Consider the following 27,581-nt stretch of genomic DNA (forward strand, 5'->3'; position numbering starts at 1 on the left):
AACTTCTGGCCTCCCTCATGCCCAGCTGAGGAGTGTGGCTCAGGGGAGCCAGGGCCTGGAGCTCAGTCCACAAGGGGTCAGAGGACCCAGTTCCCAGCAGAGTTTCTGGTGGATGTCCTCTCGAGAAGCTCAGGGACAGAGGGGGTGATAAACGCCACCTGAGCAGCTCCTCGCATTCACTGGGGAGCTCAAATGCACGCTTTTGGTGCTCTCTCTAAATGAGAGTCCACTTTTAAATTACTTTGCCAAATGTGTCTATTTCAACTTTAATACAAGTAGGAATTCCAATTTGGTATGTCTTCATTTTGAAGAGCCCCAGAAAAGCAAGCAGCACCATTAGGGGCAGGGTCTTAATCTGCCGCAGCCACTGTGACAAATGCCACACAGTAGGTTGGCGTAAACAACAAGCACTTACTGTGTCTTGGTTTTGAAGGCTAGAAGCACAGAACCAAGCTGCTGGCAAGGCTGGGCTTCTCCTGCAACCGGCAGTGTTCTAGTGATGGTGTCACTGCCACGTGGCCTCCCTCTCCGGCTTTTCTGGTTCTGGCTTCTCTCACTGCCTCCAAGTTTCCGCTACCTCCAGTCTTATGGACGAAGCCCCACCCCAACTGATTCTGGCCACACCGTAGCTAGAAAGGCCCTCCTTACCAATGGACCCCACGAGAAGTTGGACCATTTTCTGTCAGAGCTGCCTGTAAACGAAGCACCCTTGTGTTGAGGTAAGTGCCTCATCACAAATAATAGTTAAACAGAAAACGTTTCCGTGGTTGCTTAAAGATGGCTGGCTGCAAATTTTTCAGCATGCTGCCCTTCAAGAGGTGGGGTCACTTTTTCCTGCCCTCAAATCTGGGCTTGAACTTGTAGGATGCGGTAGGAATGACTGTGTAACCTAGAGAGCTGCAGCTGCCACTTCTGTCCCTCTTGGAATGCTCACCTTTGGAAGCCAGGGGCCATATAAGAAGCCCTGCCTACACCGAGGGCTTGAGTTGACCATGCTGCAAGGAAGCCCAGTCTAGCCATGTGGCGCCAAAAAAGGCTAGGTGGAAGAGCACCAAGGCGGCAGGGGGCGAGGAAAGAGTTCTGGGCTCTTCCAGCCTGTTATGAATTGAATCACCCCCCAAAGGCATGTTCCAGTGAATGAACTCATTTGCAAAGAGGTTTCCCAGGACCCTCTTAGGTTAGGTGAAGCCAAACTGAATCAGGCTGGCCTCAATCCAGTATGACAGAGGAAACTGGGACACAGTGGTGGGTGTCAGGAGGAGAGAGACGGAGAGAGGTGGCCCTGAACAGAATCTGAAACAGGGTACTGGCTTGCCAGCAGGCCAGCACCAGAGCCCAGCAGGCACCAGAGAAGGCAGGATCCCACGACAGCTCGATGCTGGACTCCTGACCTCCAAAGTGGGAGGCCGTGATCTCCTGTTGTTTAAGCTAATCTGTCTGTGCTATTTGTCACAGCAGCCCTGAACAACCCTGCACACACAAACTACCTCTCTGACCCCACGTGGAGCGGTGGAATCACCCCACCAAGCCCCTGAATTATTAACCTGCAGAGTCACAGCAAACAAAACGGGTGTCATTTCAGGTCACTCAATCTTCTTGTAGTCTGTTACTCAGCAGCAGGTAACTGAAGTGGCTTCCCCCAAGGATTTATGCACTAGGTAGAGATTGGCTTAGATAATTTTTATGGCATTTCTTAAATCCAAGACTTTAGCATTCCGTGAGTCCTGTATGCAGGAATGCACCAACACCCTTCACTGAATTTAAAACTTTTTTTTTCTTCTTGAGAACACAGCAAGTGTAGGTGGTTTGGGGGCCAGGTCACTCACTCCTCCTACTGCCCTCTAGGCCCTGGGCTGTGACCTGGCAGTGGAGTCCAGTGCCTTGCAGAAGCCCACTGGTAACTGTGTACCTTCCAGAAAAGGCATCTGCCTCGGTGACTTTTTCCACTGGTGTGAGCTCCTGTGGGTGCTGTTACCATGCGTTATCAGGAGAAGGGGGATTGGGTAGGCTGGGCAGCTCAGAGGGCTTGGGGCTTGCCAGAAAAAGGCATTTGATGCCAGAGCTGGAAGAGGAGGGCTTGCCTGTCTGCCTTTGAGTGCATCAGCCTTTGTCTGATAACCCGAAGAAGGTGAGTTCTCTTCAGCGTCTCCATGAAAGGGACAGCTGCAGGACATGGTCTGGGCTGGGAGCACCTTCCTGGACACACTGCTGCACCTGGGGGGGTTGGGGGACTAGAGGGAAAACTTCCAAAGAAGGCATTTCAAATCATGGGGTCCCCTGAAGTGGGGCCTAGGACAGGGGCCCCACTTGCTCAGGACTGAGGGCAGATCCCTGGAATGCTGGAAGTCAAATGTCACCTAGGACAGAGGACAGATACTGGATAAGCACAGCAAGATGACCTCTAGACACCTGAACCCCTGAAGACCATCTCTCAGTAGAGCCCCGTCTATACCTCCAAGGGAGCACAAGACACCTGATGAAAGCCTCCGACATGAACGACTGCACAAGTCAAACAAACTAGGAAAGCAAACAAAACGAAAAGCAGAGGAGAGAGACCTAAATTAAAGCTCCAAAATCTTCAGAGAGGCACTACTGAGTTCATGAAACAAGTACAGGATGCCACAAAGAGAAAGGAGCAACCAAAGAATAAGAAAGAGGGCTTGGACGTTACAAATATGATAGCTGAAATAAAAGATTCAGTAGACAGTTTGGAAGACTAAGCCAGTGAGGTCAACAAGGAATGAAAAAAAAAAAAGACAAGGGATGGAAAATAACAGGGAAATGATAAGGGACTTAAGAGGATCCACTTAGGAAGGCCAACATTTGTCTAATGGGAGTTTTAGAAAGGAAAAGAAAAATGAGAGGGGAAAAAATTATCAAAGAAATCCTAAGAAAGATGTATTAGATCAGAAAGACACAAGCTTTCAGACTGAGAGCACCTTGAGTGCTTAGCACAATGAATGAAAGAAAATCCATATCAATCATGTAGAAAAATTCAGAACATCAGTGATAGAGAAGAGCTTAAAGGCTTCCAGAGAGAAAAATTAACGATTCAAACAGAAGAATGAAACTCAGAGTGGCATTACTGGATTCTAGAAGGCAAAGGAGTATAAAGCCTTCTAAATTCTGTAGAATGATTTTCAATCAAATTCTGTGCTCAGCTAAACTAGCAGTTACATGTCAGGGTAGTATATAGATATTTTCAGAGATGTAAAGACTCTGAAAATTTCTTTCTGTGCACCTCTAAGAAGTACTCAAAGGGGTATTGCTGCAAAATGAGCAAGTGACAAGGAAGAAGACATGGGGGCAAAGAAGCAGGGGCTCCAAGGGGGGGAAGCCTCAGGGATGGGTGGTGGATAATGGGTGGAGAGCAAGAGCAATGGAGAGATGGCTCCTGGGGGGCGTGGAGGCCCACTCGGAAAAAGAAAACTGCTGTATTGTCAGTCACAATAGAAAGAATCTGGTTAAAACAGAGAAAGAAGATCTGAGAGGGGTTTGGGAAAATTCAGTCTTCAAGGTAAAACAAATTATTAGCCTGAGGGTGGGGGAATCATTTGAAAAAAGAAAAGCAGTCATACCACTGTATTTTACTGAACTTAAGATGCCATTCATTGTAAAATGCATCATTATTTTATTCGTTAAGAAGAAAGAAAAAACTGTTGCCAATTAAAGGGGCAAGTTGTAAGACACACCTATATTTCAGAGATGTTGACAAGTTAAAAACTGTGCTTTTTAAAACTTAGGAAAATTTAGCTTTAAGGCAAATTATATTTACACTGATTATCGATTTAACCACAAACAGTGTTATAATTTATTTTAAGGTTGAGGAGAAGAGTAGTATGGTTGTGTCTGTGGGGGGAATATGAATGCTAAATATTCGTATACCAAAAAAAAGAAAGGTTGTAGTTATGTCTAGAATTTACAAATTAAGAATGGGCAGCATTTTTCAGACATGCGGTAGAACTACCAAAAGAGACATCTAAAGCAATTGAAAATGGTGGCCTCTGACTGCCTCCTGAGATGGGGTGAGCAATTCATGTTAGAAGAAAGCTGCACCTGTAAGAAAACGAAAGCGCACCTGATTGTGGAGGAGAAAAGAATTTTATTAATGATCTTGCAAGAACAGGTGCAGGACCTGGATAAAATGTCCAGTGCCAAACAGCAGGAAATACATTTATAGCCTAAACCTAACATGCAGGTCCCTCCCCTATTCCCCACTGATTGGGTACTTCAGGGGTTACAGCCTATCTGAGATGTCTAACTAAGATCCATGGTTCCCACTGTCAGTTGCTGCTTCTGCGCTCTCTATATTCCTGTGGGCTGGGCACAGCTCGGGGTTGCTTTCACTCCTGGGTGCTTTTCAAATTTGGTGCCACTTTCACTATTGGCCCTGCCCCAACTTCTCACCATTGGCCCCCCCTTGTTTTGGTGCCAATTTTCAAACCTGGCATGCCCAAGCCACTAGAGCCCCTTTTCCTCCCTCCTCCAAGGGCAGAGCCAACTCTGGCTTCCCCTTTGTGAAAATTAAACATAACCCTTTCCCACAAATCCCCCTTTTCTTTTAGACTCTTTTAGTTTTCACTATTTAGTTTCTCAAATCTGCTAAGAGCCTCCTCACATTCTTCATAAGAGAGATCTTCCTCTTTAAGGGGGTACAAGTTGTTTTGCTTGTACTGTGTGGGCATCTGTTTGGTTAGGGCCATTTCAATGAGTTTTTAGCTAACCCTCGGGCACATGGTACGATGCAACATTCAACTGCTGTGAGTGCCACAGCCACGATGATAAGGGAGGTCAGTATAGACCGCGCCACTCCTTTTCATTTTCCAAACCAACTCTCTAATCATCTCATAAGTGGGTTGTCAATGCCAGAATTTTCTGTTAACTGTTCAGATAAGGCTATTAAGCCTTGCAAGGCCTTGGTAATATTCCTGTCTTGGGCCGTATTATTGGGATGAAGGTACAGCAACTACCTTTAATCATAATACAGATGCCTCCTTTTTCTGCTAGCATCAGATCTAGGGCTATCCTGTTTTCCCATGCCATCCAACTCTTCTGCTATTTCCTTAACTGCACCCCTAGTGTAATTCATAAATCTTTGTTGATTATAACATATATAGTTAATCCAATCCACATTTTTGTTAATGGTGACCCACCAGAACAAGAATGACTCAAATCATGCAGCTACCTAATTTCTAGTTTTAAATTCATTAGGAACTCCCTTGGGGAACTCCTATACTATCTAGATAAATTCAGTCATCAAAGGAACCAGGTAAATTTCTTTTCTTTCTCTCTCCCTCGTTTTGTGTTTCTTCCTCTTTTTCAAATGCCAGGGTAAATGGGATGCCAAATTGAACCAGAGCACAGGTTTCTCCCCACTTCTCAGGTAACACCGGTTGGAGGATGCCCTTTCCACAGTACCACCAAAGGTCTGCTCGGGGTATGGCCAAACTGGAGAAATTGCCAGTACTATCCTCACTCATGTTCCATATTCATGTACACAGGCCATAGTCACAAGGTCCTGGAGCCCTTTATCTAGAGAGACAGGCAGAGTGACTTCCTGGACCAAGGTGGGAAGCTGGTACAGCTTTGGTATTTCCCTTTTTGACAGGAGGGAAGAGAGAAGACACTGTACTGCAATTTTCACTAGGAGTAGCACTCTGGAAGAGGAGTATTATGTACTTAAACTCCCTTTCATGCTTTTCCATACCTAGTGGAAAGGGTACAGTATGAGTTGTGCGTTGGCCTGCTGCACAAGTGTAATAGTTGCTTTTGTTCAGACACTGGACTATATTTGACCCATTCTACTCAGGTGTTTGTATCTCCATATCCTGTTTCTATTTCTATGGTCTGCTTTAAATCCTCTGCCTGAAGTATTCTGACTGCTTTGGGATCATTCTGCATTGGGGAACTGGCCTTTGTTGGGTTTTCCCTTGTCATCTCTCAAGGGTTAGCTGGAGGAGACATTGTTGACACATATCCACAGGGGAAGGAAGGAACCTCCCCAGAGGATATTTACCTGTAACATTCACCCCCATTCCATATACTCTATCAACTACTTGGTCCCTGGTACTGATCTCAGTTTCTAATTTGTCTGCCATCTTAATAGTTACTACTACTGGATTACACTGAAGACTTTTGCAGCTGTCAGGGTATTACCTTTATAAAAGGTTATTTTTACCCTTTAATGGCCTTGAACTTGGTGAAACCCATCCCATATTCATGGCCCACCCCTTATACTGGGTAGTCCACCGTACATCGTCCCAGGAGGGGCCAGGGGGGGGCTTGACTGTAACCATTCCCGACTGGCTCTGGGCATAGGTATTTATTTTCCCCATTCATCCATCACTGGTGCTCCAAATTCCCACAGTCTAGATAATAGCCTTCTATCTAAGTGGAGGGATATCTTCCCACAAAGTTCATTGATAGAGAGTCCGAGCAGTTCCTCCCCTTTTCTAATATGCCCTCCCAACTATCGCCATCTCAGAGTGATCCTTAAGGGATCCAAAGTTGGAGTTATTTCCCACAACTTGGCCGGTGTTGTTGGGTACTTATCATCCGGTTTCAGGTACTTGCCCTTTTACTTGAGAATAGTGGGTCCAGCCTTTTTCTGCTATTGGGACTGCAGTTTCAGTTGTCAACAAAACTTAATAGGGTCCTTCCCAGGTTGGCTGAAGTTTGGACTCCTTCCATAACTTGATTAGGACCCAACTGCTGGTTGGTGTTGATGGACAGTGAATTAGAGAGGCGGGGTCTGAGCCAGCAAACCACGATGCCTGAGGGATGAAAAAGTAGAGGACAAAGCCAGTATATAATTCTTAAGGAAGAGATCCTTTGACTCTAAAGAAAGGAGGCCTCCAGGCCTCCTAGGAAAAGGCAAGCCAAAAAGCCTTTCATAAGGGGAGATTCCCATTTCTTTCCTAGGGGCAGTTCTAATCCTCATTAGGGCACTTAATCCAAGATAATTTTGTTTCTAAAATCCATTTAGAAAGATGCTTCTTTAAAGTCTGATTCATTCTCTCCATTCTCCCTGAAGACAGTGGGTGCCAAGGTGTATCGAAGTTCCATGTAGCACCCAGGCTTCACGTAATATTCCGGAGTACACAGAAAGTAAAGTGGCTACCATTGTCTGAGTCTATATTTTCCACTCACCCATAACGAGGAATGATTTGTTCAAGGATAATTTTAGAAGTTCCTTATGCTGTAGCTGAGGCCAGAGAATATGCCTCCACCCATCCTGCCAAATGATCTCCAATAACCAAAACATACTTTAGCGGACCCATTAGGGCATTTCAGTGTAATCAGCCTGAATATTCTGGAATGGCCTGAGGCCTGACTCCCATCCCCTTTGTTCTTGCTTCCTTAAGACTTTTCTATTGACATTTTGGCAAATCATATATCATTCACTTCTTTGTTTAGCTACAGTATAAAGGCCCATGCATCCAAAATGCTTAAGAAGCAAATTACAATATGGCCTTCCCCACCCTCCCTCCGGTGACTCCCTTGGTATAAGACTGCTAATGCTTCTGTCATCATTTATTCAGCATCCGCCTGCCATCCAGGAGGAGCCACCTCTCTTGATCATCCAGGGTTGCTCCTAACTGCTCCAGCTCTTTCACCTCCTTTACAGAGAATGTGGGGACCCCGAACTCTTCGGGAAAGGAGAGTACCAGGATCATCAACTTCAAAGGGGAACTAAGGGACGCTTCCTAGCCTCTTCATCTGCTAACCTATTGCCCTTTGCCTCAAACGTATGACCTTTCCGGTGTCCGTTTACATGCACCACTGATATTTCCCTGGTTAAAAGTAGATTGGCCAATACTTCTTTTATTAGTTCCCTGTAGACTAGCCCTTTTTCTTTGCTGTTAATCAATCCCTTTTTTTTCGCAAATTTTCCAAAGGTAATGGACTACCCCAAAGGCAAATTTAGAGTCTGTGTAGACTGTACCATCCTCTTCCTCTAATAATTTGAGGCTTGACTTAATGCATACAGTTCACAGGTTTGAGCTGACCAGTCACTGGGCAATTGCCCAGCTTCTTTCACCTCACAAGTTAGTCTATCCACAATTGCACAGCCGTTGTGCCTCCTTCCTTCTAGGACCCTGGAGGTCCCATCTATGAATAATTTTCCCCCTGAGTGCAGGGGAAGGTCCCCGAGGTCAGATCAGACTGGGGTCTGATAGTCAGGTCTAAACAGTCATGCTCAGGAGTCTCCATTTGGTCAGATCCCTTCCAAAGGAAGGAGGCCGGGTTTAGGCTATGGTCTGTTGTCAATAGCAAGTCATGTTTTTTTTCCCATTAGGATAGTCTCATACTTCAGAATTCAGGAATCAGTGAACCACTTCACCGCTTTCTGAGACAATAGTTCTGACCTGATGAGGGGTGCTAATGACTAAGACTCCTCCACAAGTCAGTATCCTGCTCTCTTCTACCAGGAGGCAGTTGCTGTCACAGCTTGAACACATCCAGGCCATCCCCTAGAGACAGGATCCAGGATTTTGAAAAGGAAGGCTACAGGTCTCCTTTGACCTCCCCAGATTTGGGTCAGAACCCACAGCCTGTCCCTTTATCACTGTAACAAACAGGTTGAAAGGTTTCTGAAGGGAAGGGAGGACTAGAACAGAGTCCTGCACCAGTGCCCGTTCGAGCCCCTCTAAAGCCTTTATCTCCCCCTGAGAGCTTACACCTTCATTCTTAAAGGGTCACTCTTTTGTAACTGCTTCCTGCTGGTAAGGGACAGTAGGCCTTACCTGACAAGGTGTAAAACCCTCCTGCTATTCTATCATGGTTGGAGGGAGATGATTATGGCACCCTGGATGAAACTGGCTCAAATCCCTATATGGCTAACAAGATGGAAAAAATAAACCTAATTAGAACTTTAAGGATATAGGATATCATTGAAAGGATACTGGGTCACAAAAATAGAACAGGCCAGGTGCCTAAAGGCTGCATCTTCTCAAAGTTTATGGGCTTTATTGTGTAGGTTTTCATCAGAAATTGGTTTCCAGGTCCTAGGTGAGGAAAGGTTACTAATAGACTATCTCAAAAGGGTTAAGCTGAAGTGGATCCCGGCCACCTTTTCACTATTTCCTTCCTGGTGGGAAAATGCTTAGCCCTGGCAGGATGGTATGTGGGTTTGCCAATCCTCCCCAGGATATGAGTGGTACAAGTTTTAGAATAGGGCCTAGGAGGGAGACTTGGATTAAGATATTCATTAACTGCTTAGAAAATGAAGTTTACCAAGACCTTTTAATATGTTCAATATCCCTATGCATATGATCTAGAAAAGATATCACCATAATCATCAAGCATATATCCAGAATAGGAGAGATATAGGTATAGTACTTAATACCAATCAATGCAATAATGAATGCATAAGTTTCTTTTTGAGTTGCAATTAATAGATCTAATCTTCAGGTTTGCAACACCATAAAAGTTGTCTCTACATGGGATCAGGCCATGATGCCAATTATAATTAAGTTCTACTCACAGCACTCTGGTAATCACTGCTCCACTTAGCATGTCCTTAACACAGCCAGCATGCTGCAGCACCACTGACCCTAGGCAGAAGCTATGAAGGTTGGCTCCAGTGTTCCACTGGCCTGGTATAGCATTCTGCAGCACCATGGAGCTTTTTACTTCTATACTTTCACCAAGATCAAGATCATCTTCCTTTACCACCATTTCAATATGCAGATTGCGGTGACCTCTGACAGTTTTTGCTATTATGAAGCTACTTTTTGTTATTAAAGTCAATTCAGTTTCTGTTTAATAACACCTTACTGGAATTAGCCATTCACATATTTTGGGCTAAGCATTGCTTCTACAAACTTCTTATAACTATCCACAGCCACACAGACCATGGTTGCTTCATCTCAAGACAAATTCTGCTCTCACAAAACACATTCCCTTACTTAATGCTACCTTCTACAATACCTCCTACAACTTGCCATATGCATTTCAAGTTTTGTCTATGTACTTCCATATGATTTTAAGAAAACCAGCTATCTTATCTTAGGAAAAAAACCACATTCCTTTAAACAAACTTACCAAATTCTGGTCAGCACTTGCACAAACCTTTTATACCTTTTATATCTACTTAAGTTTCATATCTCTCATTCTGTTCTGTGAAAAAATAAACTATTCATCTCAATTTAGATTTCCATACTTTATTTATTAATATAAGTTCTTTTTTGATTTTTAGCCATTTGAATAGAGCTCTTTTTAAAAAAACTGATTTATTTATTTATTTCTCTCCTCTTCCGCCCCACCCCCATTGTCTGCTCTCTGTGTCCATTCACTGTGTGTTCTTCTGTGACCATTTCTATCCTTATCAGCAGCATTGGGAATCTGTGTTTCTTTTTGTTGCGTCTTGTTGTGTCAGCTCTCCATGTGTGCGGTGCCATTCTTGGGCAGGCTGCACTTTCTTTTACACTGGGCGGCTCTCCTTCTGGGGTGCATTCCTTTTGCGTGGGGCTCCCATATGTGGGGGACACCCCTGCGTGGCATGGCACTCCTTGCGCGCATCAGCACTGCATATGGGCCAGCTCCACACAGGTCAAGGAGGCCCAGGGTTTGAACCGTGGACCTCCCATGTGGTAGGCAGATGCCCTATCCATTGGGCCAAGTCCACTTCCTTGAACAGAGCTCTTTTAAGAATTTTTATGATCAATTTAATATTACCATCCAGAGGTATTAGAACATATACTGAACAAACAGGAAAACACAAAAAGAACTATGAAAGCAAGGTTGGCACAGAGCCAATCCTCATCTTCCCTGTATTTTGGCCAGAATACATTGAGTGATCATTTCCTTTCCCTTGTTTCAATCATTATCGGTTCAATGTTCCAACGTCCTCTCTAATGGACTATCTGGAGGAATGTCCCCAGGGGATCTTACAGATAACCCGGCTCTGGTCAACCGACTGCCTTTATGCCCCATTCTGAGTCTTGTCTGGGCTTCTTTGAACCCAGACTCATCAGAATTTCCCTACCACCAAAGCAATACTTAAAAGTTCCTTTTCTTACCTTGGCCCGTGCACAGGTTTGCCTGGTCATTGAGAGGCAGGTTTTCCCTTCCCCTTTTCTCACCCACAATTGGCAGACCTAAGTGTCTAGTCTTGGGTCCTTTCAGCTATCAAAGGCAGGCCCCCAGTGGCTAAGTCTGAGACTGCTCAACCAGCAGGGTGCACCTTCCCCTCATCTTCCCTGGGTCCCCCCCTGAAGCTTTGGATCCTGGACAAGCCCCAAGATCGTTAGAAAGAAAGCTGCACCTGTAAGAAAACAAAAGCTTACCCAATTGTGGAGGAGAAAAGAATTTTATTAAAGACCTTGCAAGAATGGGTGCACAACCTGGATAAAAGGCTGGGGCCAAACAGCAAGAAATACTGATATTTATAGTCTAAACCTAACACACATGTCTCTCCCCTGTTTCCCATTGATTGGGTACTTCAGGGTTACAGCCTATCCGAGATGTCTAAGTTCTGCAGCTCCCACTCCCAGTTGCAGCTCCTGTGCTCTCTACATTTCTGCGGGCTGGGCCTGACTTGGGCTGCTTTCACTCCTGGTGCACTTTTCAAATTTGGTGCCGCTTTCACTATTGGCCCCACCCCCACTTCTCACCACTGCCCCCCCCTCCTTTTGGTGCCACTTTTCAAATTCCTGGTGCACCAAAGTCACTAGAGTCCCTTTCCCTCCCTCCTCCAAAGACAGAGGCAGCTCTGGCTTCCCCTTTGTGAAAATTAAACTTAACCCTTTTCCACAGTTCAGAACTGCTATTTTTCATTTGATATTTTGGTACTTGGTATTTGATATTTGGTATTCTTTGATTTTTTAACATAGGCATTTTACTTTGATGTACAGGAAGGGAAAGGAAAACAGACTTGCCAGCACACACACAAAAATGGGAGGCGGTTGAGGTCCCCACTCCAGTTAGCTCCTTGATAGCTCTTATCTGGCATGAGGTTGAGGCCTGAGCATTTCCTACGGAATCGGCTTCCAAGGAGGGGCACCCCATATTCCCACCTCCCCACCCCCTCCCCACCCTCTCCCCACCCCCCATCTCCCTCTCCCCTTCCCTACCCCACCCTCTTCCCTCCCCATCTCCCTCCTACCTGACCTTCCCCACCCTTTTCCCTCCCCATCTCCCACCCACCCTCTTCCCTTCCCATCTTCCCTCCCATCTTTCCTTCCCACCCCCACCCATTCCCCATCCCTGTGGCCCTTCCCTATCCCCCCCTTTCCCACCCCGGTCGCCCTTCCCCTCCCCCACCTCATGAAAACACGCAGTGGGTCCTCCTACGTGTGCAGGAAGCCTTAGAATTTACAAATTTTTCCACGTGTCCCGACCCACTCGGTCCTTGGCCTTGACAGCTGGGGCGACGGGCGCCACTTCACGGGTGGGCGCCTGAGACAGGCAGGTGGGGTGGGGGCCCCCTAACCTTTCTGTCCTCGCCGTTTCAGAGGAAGGAGGCGGAGGAGAGGCGGCGGGGAGAAGCGGAGATCCGCCTCCTGGAGCAGCGCAGGGCGCAGGAGCTCTACTGGAGCCTGAAGCGGGCGCAGCTGCGGGGCGCGGCGGGCGAGGAGCAGCGCGCGTGGGAAGAGCAGCGTGCGTGCGGCCACCCCCGGCCTGCTGGGTCCCGCCCCCGACCCTGACCCCGACCCCAGCCCCTGGCCCCCTGCCCCTAGCCACCGTCCCGCCTGCCCCGGCCCCCGCCCTGCCCCCTGCGCAGCCGCTCACGCGAGCGACACGCGCAGGTTTTCCCGGGACCAGCCCTGGGCCTGGTGGAGCCGAGAACCCACCCTCCCCATTTCGTGGGTAAAACGTGAAACCGTGCGTTTACTGAGTTAATGACTTCCCCGCTGTGCTGAGCCGGGGGTCCCGAGACGGGGGTCGCAGCGGCTCTTGGAGAACTCGCGCGCAGGGCCCTGCGAAGCTGAAGCACGCGCGGTGCCCCGGGGGCCGGGGGCGGGAGCAGGGAGCCGCGCGGAGGGGCGGAGGGGCAGAGCGCCTGCGCAGACCCCCGCGAGAGGTCTGTGGGAAAGGGAGCGCGGGACCAGCTTTGAGGGGTGGACGGGAACTTTAAGAATGGGTGACCCGGTTAGGGTTGGGTGGGGGTGAGGGAGAGGTGCGATCTGCCCACTCGAGATGAGTTACTAGAGCTCAGGCAGGGCTGGAGAGCAAAGACGTAGGGTGCCTTCCACGGGCGCCCTCGCCCTCAGCACTTAGCTATGTGCCAGATTATTAGATTTTATATCGGGATATAATTCACATTCCATAAAATTCACTCCTTTACAGTGTATGGTTCATGGAGTTTAGTATATTCCCAAAGTTGTCCAACCATTGTCACATATGATTCCAGAATATTTTCATCACCTCCCAAAGAAACCCTGTTCACGTTAGCAGTTAATTCCCTCACCTCCTGGCAACCACTAATCACTTTTCTGTCTACAAATTTGCCTGTTCTGTGGTTTCATATTGATGGAATCATACAACATGTGGTCCTTTATGATTGGCTTCTTTCATTTAGCATAATTTGGGGGTCCAACGTCTTGTACCAGAACTTCATTTCTTTTTATAGCCGAATAATATTCCATTGCTTGGATATACTACCTTTTGTTGTCTCTTCATTAGTTTATTGACATTTGGGCTCTTTCCACTTTTTGGAAACTTACGGATAATGTTGCTATGAACATTTGTGTAAAAGTGTATGTGTGAACATATATTTTCAGTTCCTTTTACGTATGATCCTGGGAATAGGATTGCTGGATTATATGGCAACTCTGTTAACATTTTGAGGAACTGCCAAACTGTTTTCCAAAGAGGCTGCATCATTTTACATTCCCACTATCAATATATGGGTTCCAATTTCTCCACATCCTTGCCAACATTTATTATCTGACTCTTTGATTTAGCCATCCTAGCAGATGTGAAGTGGTTTTGTATTGTGGTTTTGATCTCTATTTCCCTAATGACTAATGGACGTTGTCTTAGGTATCAGAAATGGGTTGGCTTTTATATTAGGAATTTTATTAGGGTAAAAGTTTACAGTTGAGTCTGCAAAAATGTCCAAATCATTAGAGTCGCTCTCACCAAAGGTCACTGTAGCAGATCCTGGAGTCCTGCCACCTGGTGAGGAAGATGGTGGGTCTTCTAGTCTCTACTTTTTCCTGGAGCTCAGCTGCAGGTGATCAGACATCTCTCCCGGGCCCTCTGCTCCTTAAGCCTCTTCTGCTTGAGCCTCTCAGGGCTTCTCTGTCTTTCTGCAGCTGTAGGGGAGCCTGGAGTCCTCTCTGTCACATGGTAGGGTAAAGACAGATGCTCTCTTTTTTCTGTGTGTTTCTGCTTTCAGTTTTCGGTTTATATAAGACCCAGGAAGAGCAAGACCCAACCTGGGCCAAGCCTCACTGATGTAGTCCAATCACAAACCCTAAATCTATCTATCTAATCAAGGTCCCTTAACTGGTTTAATGCAATCAAGGTGCCTGTACCCACAGGAATGGATTGGTTCAAGGCATAATCTTTTCTGGGATTCACAAAATTCAAACTGTCACAGATGGTAAGCATCTTTTCATATCTTATTGGCCATTTATATATCTTCTTTGGAGAATGTCTATTCAAATCTTTTTCTAATTTAAAAATTGGGTTATTTTTCCTTTTATTTTTTAGTTGTAAGAGTATATACATATAGCGTGTGTATATAAATACATATTCTGGGTTCTAGACCCTTATTAGATATTTGAAAATATTTTTTCTCCTTCCCTGGGCTGTCTTTTCATTTTCTTGATAGTGTCCTTTGAAGTACAAAAGTTTTCGATTTTGATAAATTCTATTTATTCATTATTTTCTTTGATTGCTTGTGCTTTGAGTGTCGTATTTAAGAAATTCTTGCTAAATCCAAGTCCATAAAGATTTATCCCTATGTTTTCTTGTAAGAGTTTTAGTTTCAGTTGTAATTTAGGTTGTTGATTCATTTTGAGTTCATTTTTGTCTGTGATGTGAAGTAGAATTTCACTTAATTCTTTCACATGTGGCTGTCCAGTTGTCCCAGCACCAATCATGAAAGGACTAGTCTTTCCCATCTTGGGTTTTTAGGATTCCCCATTGAAATCAGTTGCCCATTCATGTATGCGTTTGTTTCTGGACTGTCAATTATATTCCATTGATCTACATGTTTACTCTTATGCCAGTACCATACAGTCTTGATTTCTGTAGCCTGTGTAAGTTTTGAAATTGAGAAGTGTGAGTCCTCTAACGTTTTCTTTTTCAAGATAGTTTTAACTATTCCATACGAATTTTAGGGTGAGCTTGTCCACTTCTTCAAAAAAGGCTGTTGGATAGGGATTATGCTGAAGCTATAGGGCAATTTGGGAGATATTTCCATCTTAATATTGTCTTCCAGTCCATGAACAGGAGGTATATTTTCATTTATTTAAGTCTTTATTGGCTTTCAATGATAATTTTTAGTTTTCAGTGTATGTCTTGCTTTTCTTTTAATACATTTATTCTTTTTTTAACGAATCAATTTTGATACATATTAATAAGGCATACAATTTTTTCTTTAGTTTTTTTATTGTTTTTGATAGTCTTGTAAATGGAATTATTTTAATTTCATTTTTAGGTTGTTTATTTGCTAGTGTATAGACATACAATTGACTTTTCTGTCCTGCAACATTGCTGAATTTACTTATTAGCTCTATTAGTTGTTTTGTGGGTGCCTTACAATATTTATACATATACAATCATTTTGCATACAAATACAGATAGTTTTATTTCTCCTTTTCAATATGTATGCCATGTATTTCTTTTCTCTTGCCAAATTGCCTTGGCTAAAACATCCAGTACAATGTTGAAATGCTGAATAAAAGTTAAGAGAGGACAGCCTTGTCTTGTTCCTGGTCTTAGGAGGAAAGCTTTCAGCCTTTCACCATTAAATATGATGTTACCTGTAGTTTAAAACAAATTTTTTTTTGGTAGATGCTCTTTATCTGGTTGAGGAAGTTTCCTTCCTTACTAAATTGTTGAGTTTTTTCTGTTTTTGTTTCTGTTTGTTTTAAACTGTGAAAGGGTGCTAGGTTTGGCAAATGCTTTTTCTGCATTTCTTGAGATGACCATGTGGTTTTGTTCTTTGTCAGTATTGTGGACTCTCTTGATATATTTTTATACATTAAAACAATCTTGCATTCCTGGGATAAATTACTATTGGTCATAGTTTATAATCTTTTTTATATATGTCTGGATTCAGTTTGCTAGTATTTTGTTGAAAACTTTTGTGTCTATATTTATAAGGGATAGTGGTTGTAATTTTCTTTTCTTATGATGTTCTGTGTGTCTTGTGATGTTTGAGAAGTATCAGGGTAATACTGGCCCCAAAGAACAAGTTGGAAAGTATTCTGTTTTTGAAAGAGTTTGTGGTTTGGAATAATTCTTAAATGTTTGATAGGATTTACCACTGAAGCCATCTGGTTCAGAGCTTTTCTCTGAGAACTGTTTTTTTGATTACTAATTCAATATCTTGTTACAGGTCTATTCAGATTTTCTATCTCTTCTTAAGTCAGTTCAGATAGTTTCTCTTTTTCTGAATATTTTCCATTTCAACAGGATTACCAGTTTGTGCTATACAATTGTCCATAATATTCTTTTATAATCTCTTTTAATTCTGTAATGTCAATAACATCCCCTCTGTCATGGATAATTTTAGTAATTTGAATCTTCTTTTTTTTTTTCTTTGTTAGACTAGCTAAAAGTCAGTCAATTTTGTTAATCTTTTCAAAGAACCAATTTTTTGTTTTGTTGATTTTCTCTATTGTTTTCTATTTTCTTTGTCATAAATTTGCTTTCTAATCTTACTTCCTTTCTCCTGCTTACTGTAGGTTCAATTTGCTCTTATCCTTACTGTGTCTTAAATTGGAATGTTAGGTTATTGATTTGAGATCTTTTTAAATATAAGAATTTATTGTTATAAATGTCCTGCTAAATTCTGCATTTGCTGCATCCAAAAAGTTTTGGTATGTTGTGTCTTAATTTTCATTCACCTCAAAATATTTTCTAATTTCCTCTGTGGTTTCCTCCTGGACCCATTGGTTATTTAGGAGTATGTTTCTAAAATATCCACATATTTGTGAATTCCCTAAATTTCTTTCTGTTACTGATTTCTAATTTCATTCCATTGTGATTGGAGAACACACATTGTATTAAGTCTTTTAAATTTATATAGGCTTATTTTATGGCCTACCATATGGTCTTTCATGGAGAATATTCCATTTTTCTTGAGTAAATTCTTCTCAGATTGCTTGCAAGCCTTTGGTTAATTTCTAGCATTATGAGAAAGTTTATTCTGATAATTGTTGCTAGTGTACTCATTGCTTTAATGAGTAAAGGATTTAATCCACCATTTCACCGACATACTCTTAAAGCGATATTTATTTTATCTATGCTGGTCATAAATGTTCAGAAGGCCTGGGGGGCAAATTTGGAGACATTGTTTTGGACTTCTGGCAAGAGGGATGGATGGAAAATATGTATTTCTAGTGTTGGATGTTTTAAATTCCAAGTGACCATAACGAAGTGGTTGAGAAGGAATAATCCAAAATGGAAAGTGGATGAAATCAAACATTGGTTAAAATTCTTCTGTTCAATTTTTTTCACTTTTCTTCCCTGTGAGGCAGTTGCGGTTTGTAAGATGTCGGTGCTCTTCTTACTTCTTGGCGTGATGTCTTTGATGGGATGTTGCCAAGGCCTCCTGGCTGCCTGGTCCTGGGGGCAGCATGGCTGTGCCAGGGGCTTGCTGTTCCAGGCACAGGAGAGCTTGAGAACCAGGCCTTGGCTCTCTAAGGGCCGTCGCGCAGTTGTTTTCCCACAAGTCTGTTCTGGAGCGCAGGTTCGGGTGGGTGAGCAGGAGGTGGGGGTGTGGGGCTCGGGGCCCTGCTCCAGGGGCTCCTAGGGGAGACCCTTTGGTGCTGTAGTTCTGCTGCCCTGAGCCTGAGGTGGTCTCCTCAAGGGGAGTCTTTTCTTGTCCGGGTGGCTCTGCGGATGGCCTGGCCTCCGCCTCGCTCGCCACAGCCTCCCTGGCTTCCTGTGGCGCCCTGCGCGGCGCCTCTGTCTGGGTCTTCAGGTCCTGCCCCAGTTAGCGAAGGCACTGGGGTGGGCGGAGAAGAGGGGAATCCTCCGTGCGAACAAGCACGAATCCCGCGTGGCCTGTGTGTGAAGCTGGAGCTAGGTCCGCACTCCTTGTTACCTGGGCTTGGCTGTCCTCGGGGCTGAGGCGGCCAGGGCTGGTGGAGGCCCTCTCCCCCTGGCCGGGAGCTGCGTCCTGCTGCCCTAGCCACTGCCCCTGTGTTAGGAGGTGAGCTCTGGGTTCAAAGCGCACTTTTCTTCAAGGGCAGGCTCTGAAGCAATACCTCGGGCAGCTTTCAGGGAGAAGAGGACAGTCCTGCGCTCTTTGGTAACTGCTGGGAAGACGCTCGTTAACTGCTTCATGCCCATGCACGTATGGTTAGGGTTATTTTAAGAAATGCCAAATATTACTGATTAGCGTTTTCACTAAATCCAACGAAATGCCCTAAACCCAGACAAACCCTTCACAAATCTGTCCAATCCATGCATGTAGATGCTTAGAGCAGAGTTGGTGGTGGCATTTCCATTTTATTGAAAAGGCAACTGAGGCTCAGACTTGACAGGCAATTTGGGGGAGCTTCCACTTGGTACTTGGGGGAGATGTTCTTGATCTGCACCTACAGCAGATTCAGGAGCAACAGTGTGCATTTATTAAGCACCTACTATATGCAACCATTATGTTAGATGTATTCCCCCTCCTCAGAGACCTCACAGTCCAGAAAAAGAGATGCACTTGTAAGTCCTTTACCCAGTAGGGGTTTGTATAAAACACTAGAAGGGAGAGCCTTATGAAGGAGAGGGTATTTGGTTTCAGTCTCGATTTGTGGAAGATGGAGAGGTGAGGATAGTGGGGAACAGCATTGTAGCAGGGGAACAGCACTGAGCCAAGGCAGTGACTGTGTGCAGAGGTCACGGCACCTGCTTTGATGTGGCCACAGCCTGGTGTTCATGTTGGGCAATGAGGAAGATCGAGGCTAGAAAGATGAGATGGAATAAGAAAGAATGCAACCATTTGAATGGAAGAAGTGGCAGGTAGAGAAAGGAGGCAGGGCAGAGGTGTACGCTGAATAACATCGTGAGGCACTAAAATGTGAAATCACGCAAATCTAGTATAGGGCGAGGGAAAGAGCATTGAACTAGGAGTCCAGCCCTGGCTCTGCCTTCTGCTTCTGTGATGTGGAGCAAGTTCTTGCTCAGTTGCTCAGTTTCCTCTTTTGTGAAATGAGGCAAATAATGTTCAGTTGAGTGGAATCGTGAGGGTGAAAGGAGGGAAGCAGCGGAAGTGGTTTCTAAGTTGTAGGGGGCTGTGCATTCCTAAGCTACCCACCGCCCTGGTGTTGTGTGAGGGACGGAGAAGGGAAATCAATCGGCCCAGCGACTGCCAGATTGCCAATTAATGTACTGTGTGACAACAGAAAATGGAAAACCCTCCAAAAAGAGAGAAGATGTGATAATTCAGGGCCCATGATTTCAGTTCCCTCTTTTCTGTTTTCTTGAAGAGTTAAGCTTTGGAACCTGTCATTCAAATCCAACAAAGCCATTCTGCACTCAGTCAATTTAATGCAAAAGATGTATGGGCTACTAATCTGCTGCAGAGCAGCAGTTTTTGATAAAACACCTAAATGAAAATTTCCAAGTTAGAAAAAAATGGGAATTGTCCCCTTTAGTATCACTGGAGCACAGAGTTGTTTATTTCATCAGTGGAGCAGGCTCTGGCTTCTGAGAAGCTCTGAATGTATGAGACACAGAAAGCCCTTTAACGATTCAACGGTGCTCTTGTAGGAGTGGAGCTGCGCACCATCTAACTGACCAGAGACTTGGTGAATAAGATTATTGCCAGGCTGGACGTTTACTGTTGCTGTTGTGGGTGCATTAGAACCTGCTGGCCAGGAATGTTTCCCTTTGTGGTGATTAGGCCCTCTGGAATCTGGAAGGGTGGGGAGGACACTGGGTGGATGCTTCTCAGCACCTGGGGAGCGGGGAGGGTGGGAGGGTGGTGGGGACTGGGGCAGATGAGGTCTTCAGAGCAGTCCATCCCTGAGGTTGTCCTTCTTCCTTTTTCCCCTGCAGTCCCACAGCTTAAAGATTGGGCTCAAGGCAGTCAGACGGGGGAGTGGGTAGGGGTGTGCCAGGAGGAAGGCTGGTAGCTTGATCACCAGCAGGGAGGACAGTCTTTGTCCCAGAAACCAAAAAACGAGAGGGCCCCGGCAGTGGGGCTGGGGGTGCCAACAGCTGGTCCTGGTTTGGGTTCTGGCGTTGGATACCCCTGGTTTTAAAGCAAAGGGAGCTGGAGAGGTGGGGTCCACGTGGCAGTGAGCCCCAGGGGTTCAGGGCCAGGCGCTGCTCCTTGTTAGGTGCCCAGCTGGGCAGGTTACTCCTGAGTCCAGGGCTTGGTGAGCCCCAGTAAGTGCAGACCGTGGAGATGCTGCACAGGTGTCTCCGAGGGCCGGAGCAGCGCCTGTGCAGCACATTCCCGGGAAGAAGTGCACGGGGGCTGCTTGGCCGTGCCGGAATGGGGTCCCAGGAACAGCCGGACGCCCTCCTCTGCCACGAGTGTTTTACCCCCCGGGGACTGGGTCCCCAGGCCGGTCCTACCATTCCGGGGCGCCATCCGGCGGGCGGCGGGCTTGGGTGAGTCCCGGGCTCCCGGCCTGCGTCCCGCCTCGCCTTAGCTGGCATTGTCTGTCCTCCCCAGGGCGCCGCTCCAAGGCGGCCGACGAGGAGAGGAGCCGCAGCGCCCGGCGCGCGCGGGACGAGTCCCGGCGCCACTCGCTCCGCGCCATCCAGAAGGGCACCGTCGCGGGCCTCAGCTCCATGTTCCAGGAGCTCGGCCAGAGCCATGCACAGGAGGCGAGGCTCCACCACCTCCTGCGGGGCCCCGGCCCGCCGCGGCCCCTCGCCAGGTGGGTGCGCGACTCCGTGCGCGGGCGCTGGGTTCCAGCCCTGGTGCTGCCCCTGACTTGCCGGTCATTTCCTTCAATTTCCCAGTCTGGAAAAGGGAGGGAGAAGGAGGAGAAGATTTCTAATAACCCTGGAATACTGGGAGTCTTGATCTTGCAAAGGTCAGGGATTCCTTTGGAAACCTGAGGACAGCAGTGCCCCCTCTGGCCCCACCCCCGAGTGCGCACATGTAAGCAGTTTCAGGCCCGGAAAGGCCCACTGGCACCAAGGTAAGGACGCGTCACTTAAGGCCTCAGGTTAAATGTTGCTGCATCTTGTGGCCGCAGGCAGCTGGCTTATTGCGGATTAGCTGAGGTTGGCTGCAGCTTCCCCAGAGGGGCTTGGCAAGGAGCCCCTCCACCAGGTGCTGGTCCCACTTAGAGCCCGGTCAAGGCACCTCCCCATCGCTGCTGATCGGCCTGGCGGGGCAGGCACGGGCTCCCTCGCCTCTGGCACCTTCTGCCGCAGCAGGTCTGCCGAAGCCTCAGTCCCCTGCGGGTGATCAGGGTGGCTGAGTTCCGCTTACCTGGGATTTGGGGTTGCAATCTGGGGAGACCTATCCTGTCTCCATTTCTTCCCTCTCTCTCGTCCTTCATCATTTAGGCGGTTCCCCAACCGGGAGGTTTAGAAAGGTCCAGAGAGAGGCTGGCTTCCACCTTGTCCTCCAAAAGTCACTGCTCTTTTTAGTTTCTTATGTGCACTCTGTTTCTTTTTGCAATTACAAAGATGAAAAGTCTTATTCACCTTCTTTTTCTTGCTTGCATAAAATATAGCATACAAAGGGTTCCACATTTTGATTTTTTTCCCCTTTGACTATATTTTGGCAGTCTTTTCGTATCAAGTGTTAGTTTCTTAGGTTATTTGTTTGTTTATTATTTCAGCTGCATAGTATTCCACTGCATGAACGACTGTAATTTATTTAACCAAAAATCTGTTAAAGGACTTTGGTGTTTTAAAAATAAATCTTTGGCAAATCACCCACAGTGGGGGTGGTACTGGATTACCTTGTAGAAATTCATTGTATAGCTGCACCTGTTACCTGCAGAAGTACCCCAAAGTGGGATCATGGGGTCAGGCTGTGTGCATTCCCAGCACTGAGAAGTACTGCCAACCTGCTCTCCCTGAGTGGGCCCCAGTTACCAACCTTCAGTCTTGCCAGCAGTGCATTATCATACCTTTGTTTGGTGTAAGGAATAATATCTTAGGGCCAGTTTAGGTTTGCTTATCTATTTGTAAGTGTGATTAAGCACTTTGTATATGTTTAAGGGCCACTGGTATTTCTTTATTCTGTTTCTTCTCCTGCCACTTTGTGACTGCATTATTTTTGTTTGTTTGTTTTCAAATAGATTTCTCAGAACCCTTTAAACATTAGGAAGGAGGATTCCTTTATCTATTATGAAAATATTTTTTCTCAATTTGCCACCTTTCTTCTGATCTTTGTGATGTAGTTTTCTGTCAAGCAGGCATTCTTGATTTTTATGAGGTCAAACATTTCTTTTAGGTTTCCTGGATTTGGGGGGATGGTTAGAAAGACCTTCTCCACCTCTTTGCTTTTGTAAAGAAACCTATGATTTGTATCTCTGGCCAAATGATGGAGCTGCATGGACCAGCGTACAGACTGGCCCAGGCTGGTTGGGGTAGGGGAGCTGTGGGCCTCCACAGTGAGCCTCTGAGCGGGATAAGAGGTCATCAGGCAGGGGCAGAGGCTGCACGTCAGGCTCTCTGCTATGGCCAGTGCCCGGCAGGCCCCTGCGGCCTTTCCACACAGCTCCTCAGTGATGGTGCTGGCCTCGCTGTCAGCTCCTTGGTGGTGGCACTGGCCATGCTGTCAGCTCCTCGGTGATGGCGCTGGCCTTGCTGTCAGCTCCTCGGTGGCACTGGCCACGCTGTCAGCTCCTTGGTGGTGGCGCTGGCCACGCTGTCAGCTCCTCGGCGGTGGCGCTGGCCACTCTGTCAGCTCCTCGGTGATGCCACTGGCCTCGCTGTCAGCTCCTCGGTGGTGGCGCTGGCCACGCTGTCAGCTCCTCGGTGGTGGCGCTGGCCACTCTGTCAGCTCCTCGGTGATGCCACTGGCCTCGCTGTCAGCTCCTCGGTGATGGCGCTGGCCTTGCTGTCAGCTCCTCGGTGGCACTGGCCACGCTGTCAGCTCCTCGGTGGTGGCGCTGGCCTCGCTGTCAGCTCCTCGGTGGTGGCGCTGGCCTCGCTGTCAGCTCCTCGGTGGTGGCGCTGGCCATGCTCTCAGCTCCAGGTTGGTGGCACTGGCCACGCTACCAGCTCCTCTGTGGTAGTGCTGGCCATGCTGTCAGCTCCTCGGTGGTGGCGCTGGCCACGCTGTCAGCTCCTCGGTGGTGGCGCTGGCCACACTCTTAGCTCCAGGTTGGTGGCACTGGCCAGGAAACGCCTTGTCTTGTTGAGCTGAGGGGTGGCTGTACACTGCTGATGGGAGGGGAGCTCTCGGGTGCAAGGGGAGGCTGCTGGCCAAGGCGGCCTCTCGAGCATGCCGTCCTAGCATTTTTATTCTGGGGGTCAGATTCTCTGCTTGGAACCTGGAGGACAAGAGTGAATGAATTTCCTTTGTTGCTATTTATAACCTCTATTGCCTTCTAAGGGCAGTGAGTCCTAGAAATTAAGAGAATTTTCCCCCACAAGCAGTTATCTTTTGGGGAATGCAAGTGTGGTGGGAGAAGCTGAGGCAGGGCTGCATATGGTGCTTAATGAAGAGGGAAGGCATCTGAGGTTCCTGAGAAGGGGAAATCCTGGTTGCAGGGGCCAAGGAAAGCCTGGGGAGGCAGCAGAGGGAGGGGCTAACGTGACTGGGCACGGCCCTTCAGCTGCCCAGTGTAAGCACACTGCCTTACAGCTTTCCCAGAATCAACCTTGCTCACTGCTTGTGTGTGTGTGTGTAAATGGATGCATTCTGGGGCTTGCAAGGAGGTGCTGAGCTCAGTGTCAAAGTGCTGGCGGCAGGGCAAGTCGACTGCAGGGCAGCTGACAATTATGTTTTAAAAATGACAGCAGCGATGCATCCCGAATGCCGGTGACTGTCAGGTGGACGACAGTTAAAGGTGGGGTGACCCAGGCTCCTGTCTCTCGGTTGGGGGCAGTGAGAAGGCCGTGGTGGTGGGCCGTGGGCCTGCCCCCGACCCTGCGTCTTTACATCATAATATGTGCAGTGTGGTCTTGCCGTTCATCAAGTCCGTGGATGCCCCACTGGCTAAAGCCTTGCCATGTGCCCTTTCCGTGTAGTTCAAATGGGAACAGGGGTCTTAACAGGGCCCGGTTGCTGTTCTCAGGCAAGAGCATGTGCAGAGGCACAAGCAATTAAAATCCTGGCTCACTTGTGAGAAAACATCATAAGGCATCCGAGAGTACTGATAAATTACTTATTTTTTTTAAAGGATTTTTATTTTATTTTTTATTTATTTCTCCCCCCCCCCCCTTGTCTGCTGTGTCCATTAGCTGTGTGTTCTTCTATGTGCGCTTGCATTCTTGTCAGCGGCACCAGGAATCTGTCTCTTTTTGTTGCATCATCTTGCTGCATCAGCTGTCCATGTGCGGCACCACTCCTGGACAGGCTGCATTTTTCGCGTGGGGCGGCTCTCCTTACGGGGCGCACTCCTTGTACATGGGACTCCCCTACGCAGGGGACACCCCTGAATGGCTCGTCACTCCTTGCATGCATCAGCACTGCATGTGGGCCAGCTCACCACACGGGTCAGGAGTCCCTGCTTTTGAACCCTGAGCTTCCCATATGGTAGGCAGATGCTCTATCAGTTGAACCAAATCTGCTTCCCTGATAAATTAATTCTTCAAGCCCTCCTGTTTGTGGCACTCAGAACCTGCCACCCCTTGCTGGAATTCCCCGCCCAGTGAGCCAGTGCAGTCTTTCCTTCCGTCCCTCTCCCTTCCCTCAGCCCCTGTTCTTATTGTCCTTGGCATTTCGGGGAAAGTCTGGGTTCTCAGGTTCTTGCTCAGTCCCATGCTCGGGTTTTGCCCCACTGAAGCCCAGAGCTAGCAGACTGGCAGGCTTCCCCGCAGAGGGCAGCTTGGAGGGGACAAAACCAGAGCTCCCTTTGGCAGTGGGAATGGGGGAGACAGGACACTCACATGTTGGTACTTTTACTGCTGTTAACATTGATGTTTATGCCCTGATCCTTCTAGAGGGAAATGGGCCTCTCCTTTCCCTCAGGACCCCATCCTCTTTGCCACTCCCACCAGTGCAGCTAATAGTTTTCTTTTGGGAAAAATAACAACTGCTGGCACATTAGAATCTGCCAAGGGCTGTCAAGTCCCTGCCTCGCTGACTCCTTTCCACAGGCAGGCCTCTGGGCACGTGTCGATCTCACCGCGGCTCTCCCCCTTGCCCTGCCCTCCCCTCTCTTCTCGGCAGGGCCTGGGAGCGCCCGCTGCGCCCCATCTCCAGAGAAGTCATAGTCCGCTGGTTTAAGGAGGAGCAGCTGCCTCGCCGAGCTGGCTTCGAGAGGAACACGGAGTCTGTTGCCCCCTGGTTCCATGGTAGGACGTCTTCCAGGCACGTTGTTGCCACTCCCTGGGGCTGGGGAGGGGGGTCCCGAGGAACTGGATAAGCAGGGCGTAAAGAACTCCAGACCCTGTGCAAAGCAGGCTCTGGGTTCACGCGTGCTGATTAGATTGTGGAATCACTGAAAGAAGAGGGCAAAGCTCTCCAAACTCAGGACACGAGAACTGGGAGGCTCTTTCTTGGCAAGCCATCTACTGAATCCCTTTATGTTACAGATGAGAAAACTGAGGAAGTTTTCATAAGAGACCTGTTAAGTCATCATCAGAGTACATTTCAAGGCTTGTGACCCCAGTCCGGTGACCTGAACATGCACAGGCCTCGAACAGAGGTACAGGCTTGTGCCTTAGCAGAGACTTGTTTTAGGGAAATAGAGCAGCCATTGGCCATCAAACCCCTCTGTATCAGGTAGCTCTTGCTGCATAACAAATTGCCCCAGAACTCAACAACTTAAAACAGATATGTATTTATTATTCAGGTCTTTAGGTCTGGGTCAGGCTCATGTGGTCTTGGGTGAACTTGCTCATGCATCTGCAGACAGCTGGCAGGTCAGCCGCGCCAGCTGCTGCAGGCTGGCTTCAGTGGAGCCGACTCCTTTGCTCCACATGGTCTCTCAGCCTCCAGCCAACCTGGCCCAGACCGTCACGTTTCTCTGAGCCCACCCTCCCTCACCAGCACCGAGTGCAGGCATGCCTGGAGACTCCACCACAGTTGGCACCCAAGCCTGCTTCCCTTTCCTTCTGCCAGCCTCCTGGAAATTTGCCTGGACTTGCCTTGCCTCTTCCCTGGCTCTGTGAACTGCCCACCCTGCTCCATGCTTCTCAGTCCCGTCCACATGGAGGATGAGCCCAGGGTCATGGTGGGCACTAGAGACAGGAGGCTTGAGAGGTGGAAGGTAGCTGGGCATCAGGAGGGCCCTAGTGGCTCCTGGCTCTAGGAGAGGCAGTGATGAGATGAAGTCATGCAGGAGGCAGCAAGGCCATGCACAGCTTCATCCCTTCTCCCAGAGCCAGAGAGCTGGCAGGACAGGACGTGTGGGCAGGGGCTGCATCCTGGAGGTGTAGTGCTTCGCAGTGCCCTCCACAGCTCATCCTCAACACAGTGTCCCAAGAAGCTCTTACATATAAATCAGACCCTGCCTTCCCCTGCTCAGGCCCTCCTTGCTCCCTTTTACGCCTGTAGGGACCTCCAGACTCCATGCTGGGAGGGGCTGGCCCCGCTCCAGCCTTGTGCTGTAATCCTCGCCTTGCGCGCTTTGCTCCCACAGCACTAGCGTCTTTTCTGCTCCTTAAACAAGCCATTCTCTTTTCTACTGCAGGACCTCTGCACTTGCCGTTGCCTCTGCCTGAAGTGCTCTTTCCCAGCTCTCAGCATTGCTGGTACATTTCCAGTTTTCACCTCCACTCTCACCACCTTGGAGAGGCCCTTCCTGAGCCCCACTTCTAGCGCAGGTTTCCCCATTTCTCTGTCTCAGCTCACCCTCTGTATTCCTTTAAGAGCACTCACCCGATTTGTATTTTTCTTGTTAATTTATTTGCCTATTGTCTGTTCTCCTACCTGAAGGTAATCCCACGAGGCTGAGGACCTAACTTAGGACCTGATGGGTGAGGTTAAGCTGGCAACAATCAGGAAGCCTGCTTCCCAGGGGTCAAGTACTCTAGGGGCCAGGGCCCTGTGTATCCAACCGCCAGCCCTGCCTCCTACCTACCTTCGAGCCAGGTGTAGAAACACATCTAAGACAAACTTGCCATCTTCCTCGGTCGCCATTGTTGAGCCCTCCAACTCTGTGGCATTATCACTGTGTCAGTCAGGTTGGGCTTGGTTATGCCACAGTAACAAATGAGTCCAAGGTTTTGGTGACTTACATCAACCAAAGTTTACTTCTTACCCATGTTACTTTGCTCTCATCCTCCTGCTCTGTTGCAACTCTGATAGCCTCATGGAAGAGGGAAAAGAGAGATGACCGTGCACCGGCTCGTAAACCCTCTGCTTG

The 27,581-nt window shown here is 47.6% G+C and overlaps 1 protein-coding gene across 3 annotated transcripts in view; it reads left to right on the plus strand.

Annotated features, from left to right (window-relative positions):
• Positions 1-27,581, plus strand: part of SH2D4B (SH2 domain containing 4B) — a 95,784-nt gene that overhangs the window by 50,132 nt on the left and 18,071 nt on the right. For all 3 annotated transcript variants that reach the window (XR_009186284.2, XM_058299385.2, XM_023589894.3), the window contains 3 exons: positions 12,459-12,603; positions 20,807-21,014; positions 25,442-25,566. Coding sequence is in view for 2 of the 3 variants with exons in the window: in XM_058299385.2 (XP_058155368.1) it covers positions 12,459-12,603; positions 20,807-21,014; positions 25,442-25,566 (478 nt within the window). In the remaining variant the exon portion in view is untranslated. The remainder of the gene's footprint in view (positions 1-12,458; positions 12,604-20,806; positions 21,015-25,441; positions 25,567-27,581) is intronic.

This window comes from Dasypus novemcinctus, chromosome 6, assembly GCF_030445035.2.
Source record: "Dasypus novemcinctus isolate mDasNov1 chromosome 6, mDasNov1.1.hap2, whole genome shotgun sequence".
Taxonomy (NCBI): Eukaryota; Metazoa; Chordata; class Mammalia; order Cingulata; family Dasypodidae; genus Dasypus; species Dasypus novemcinctus.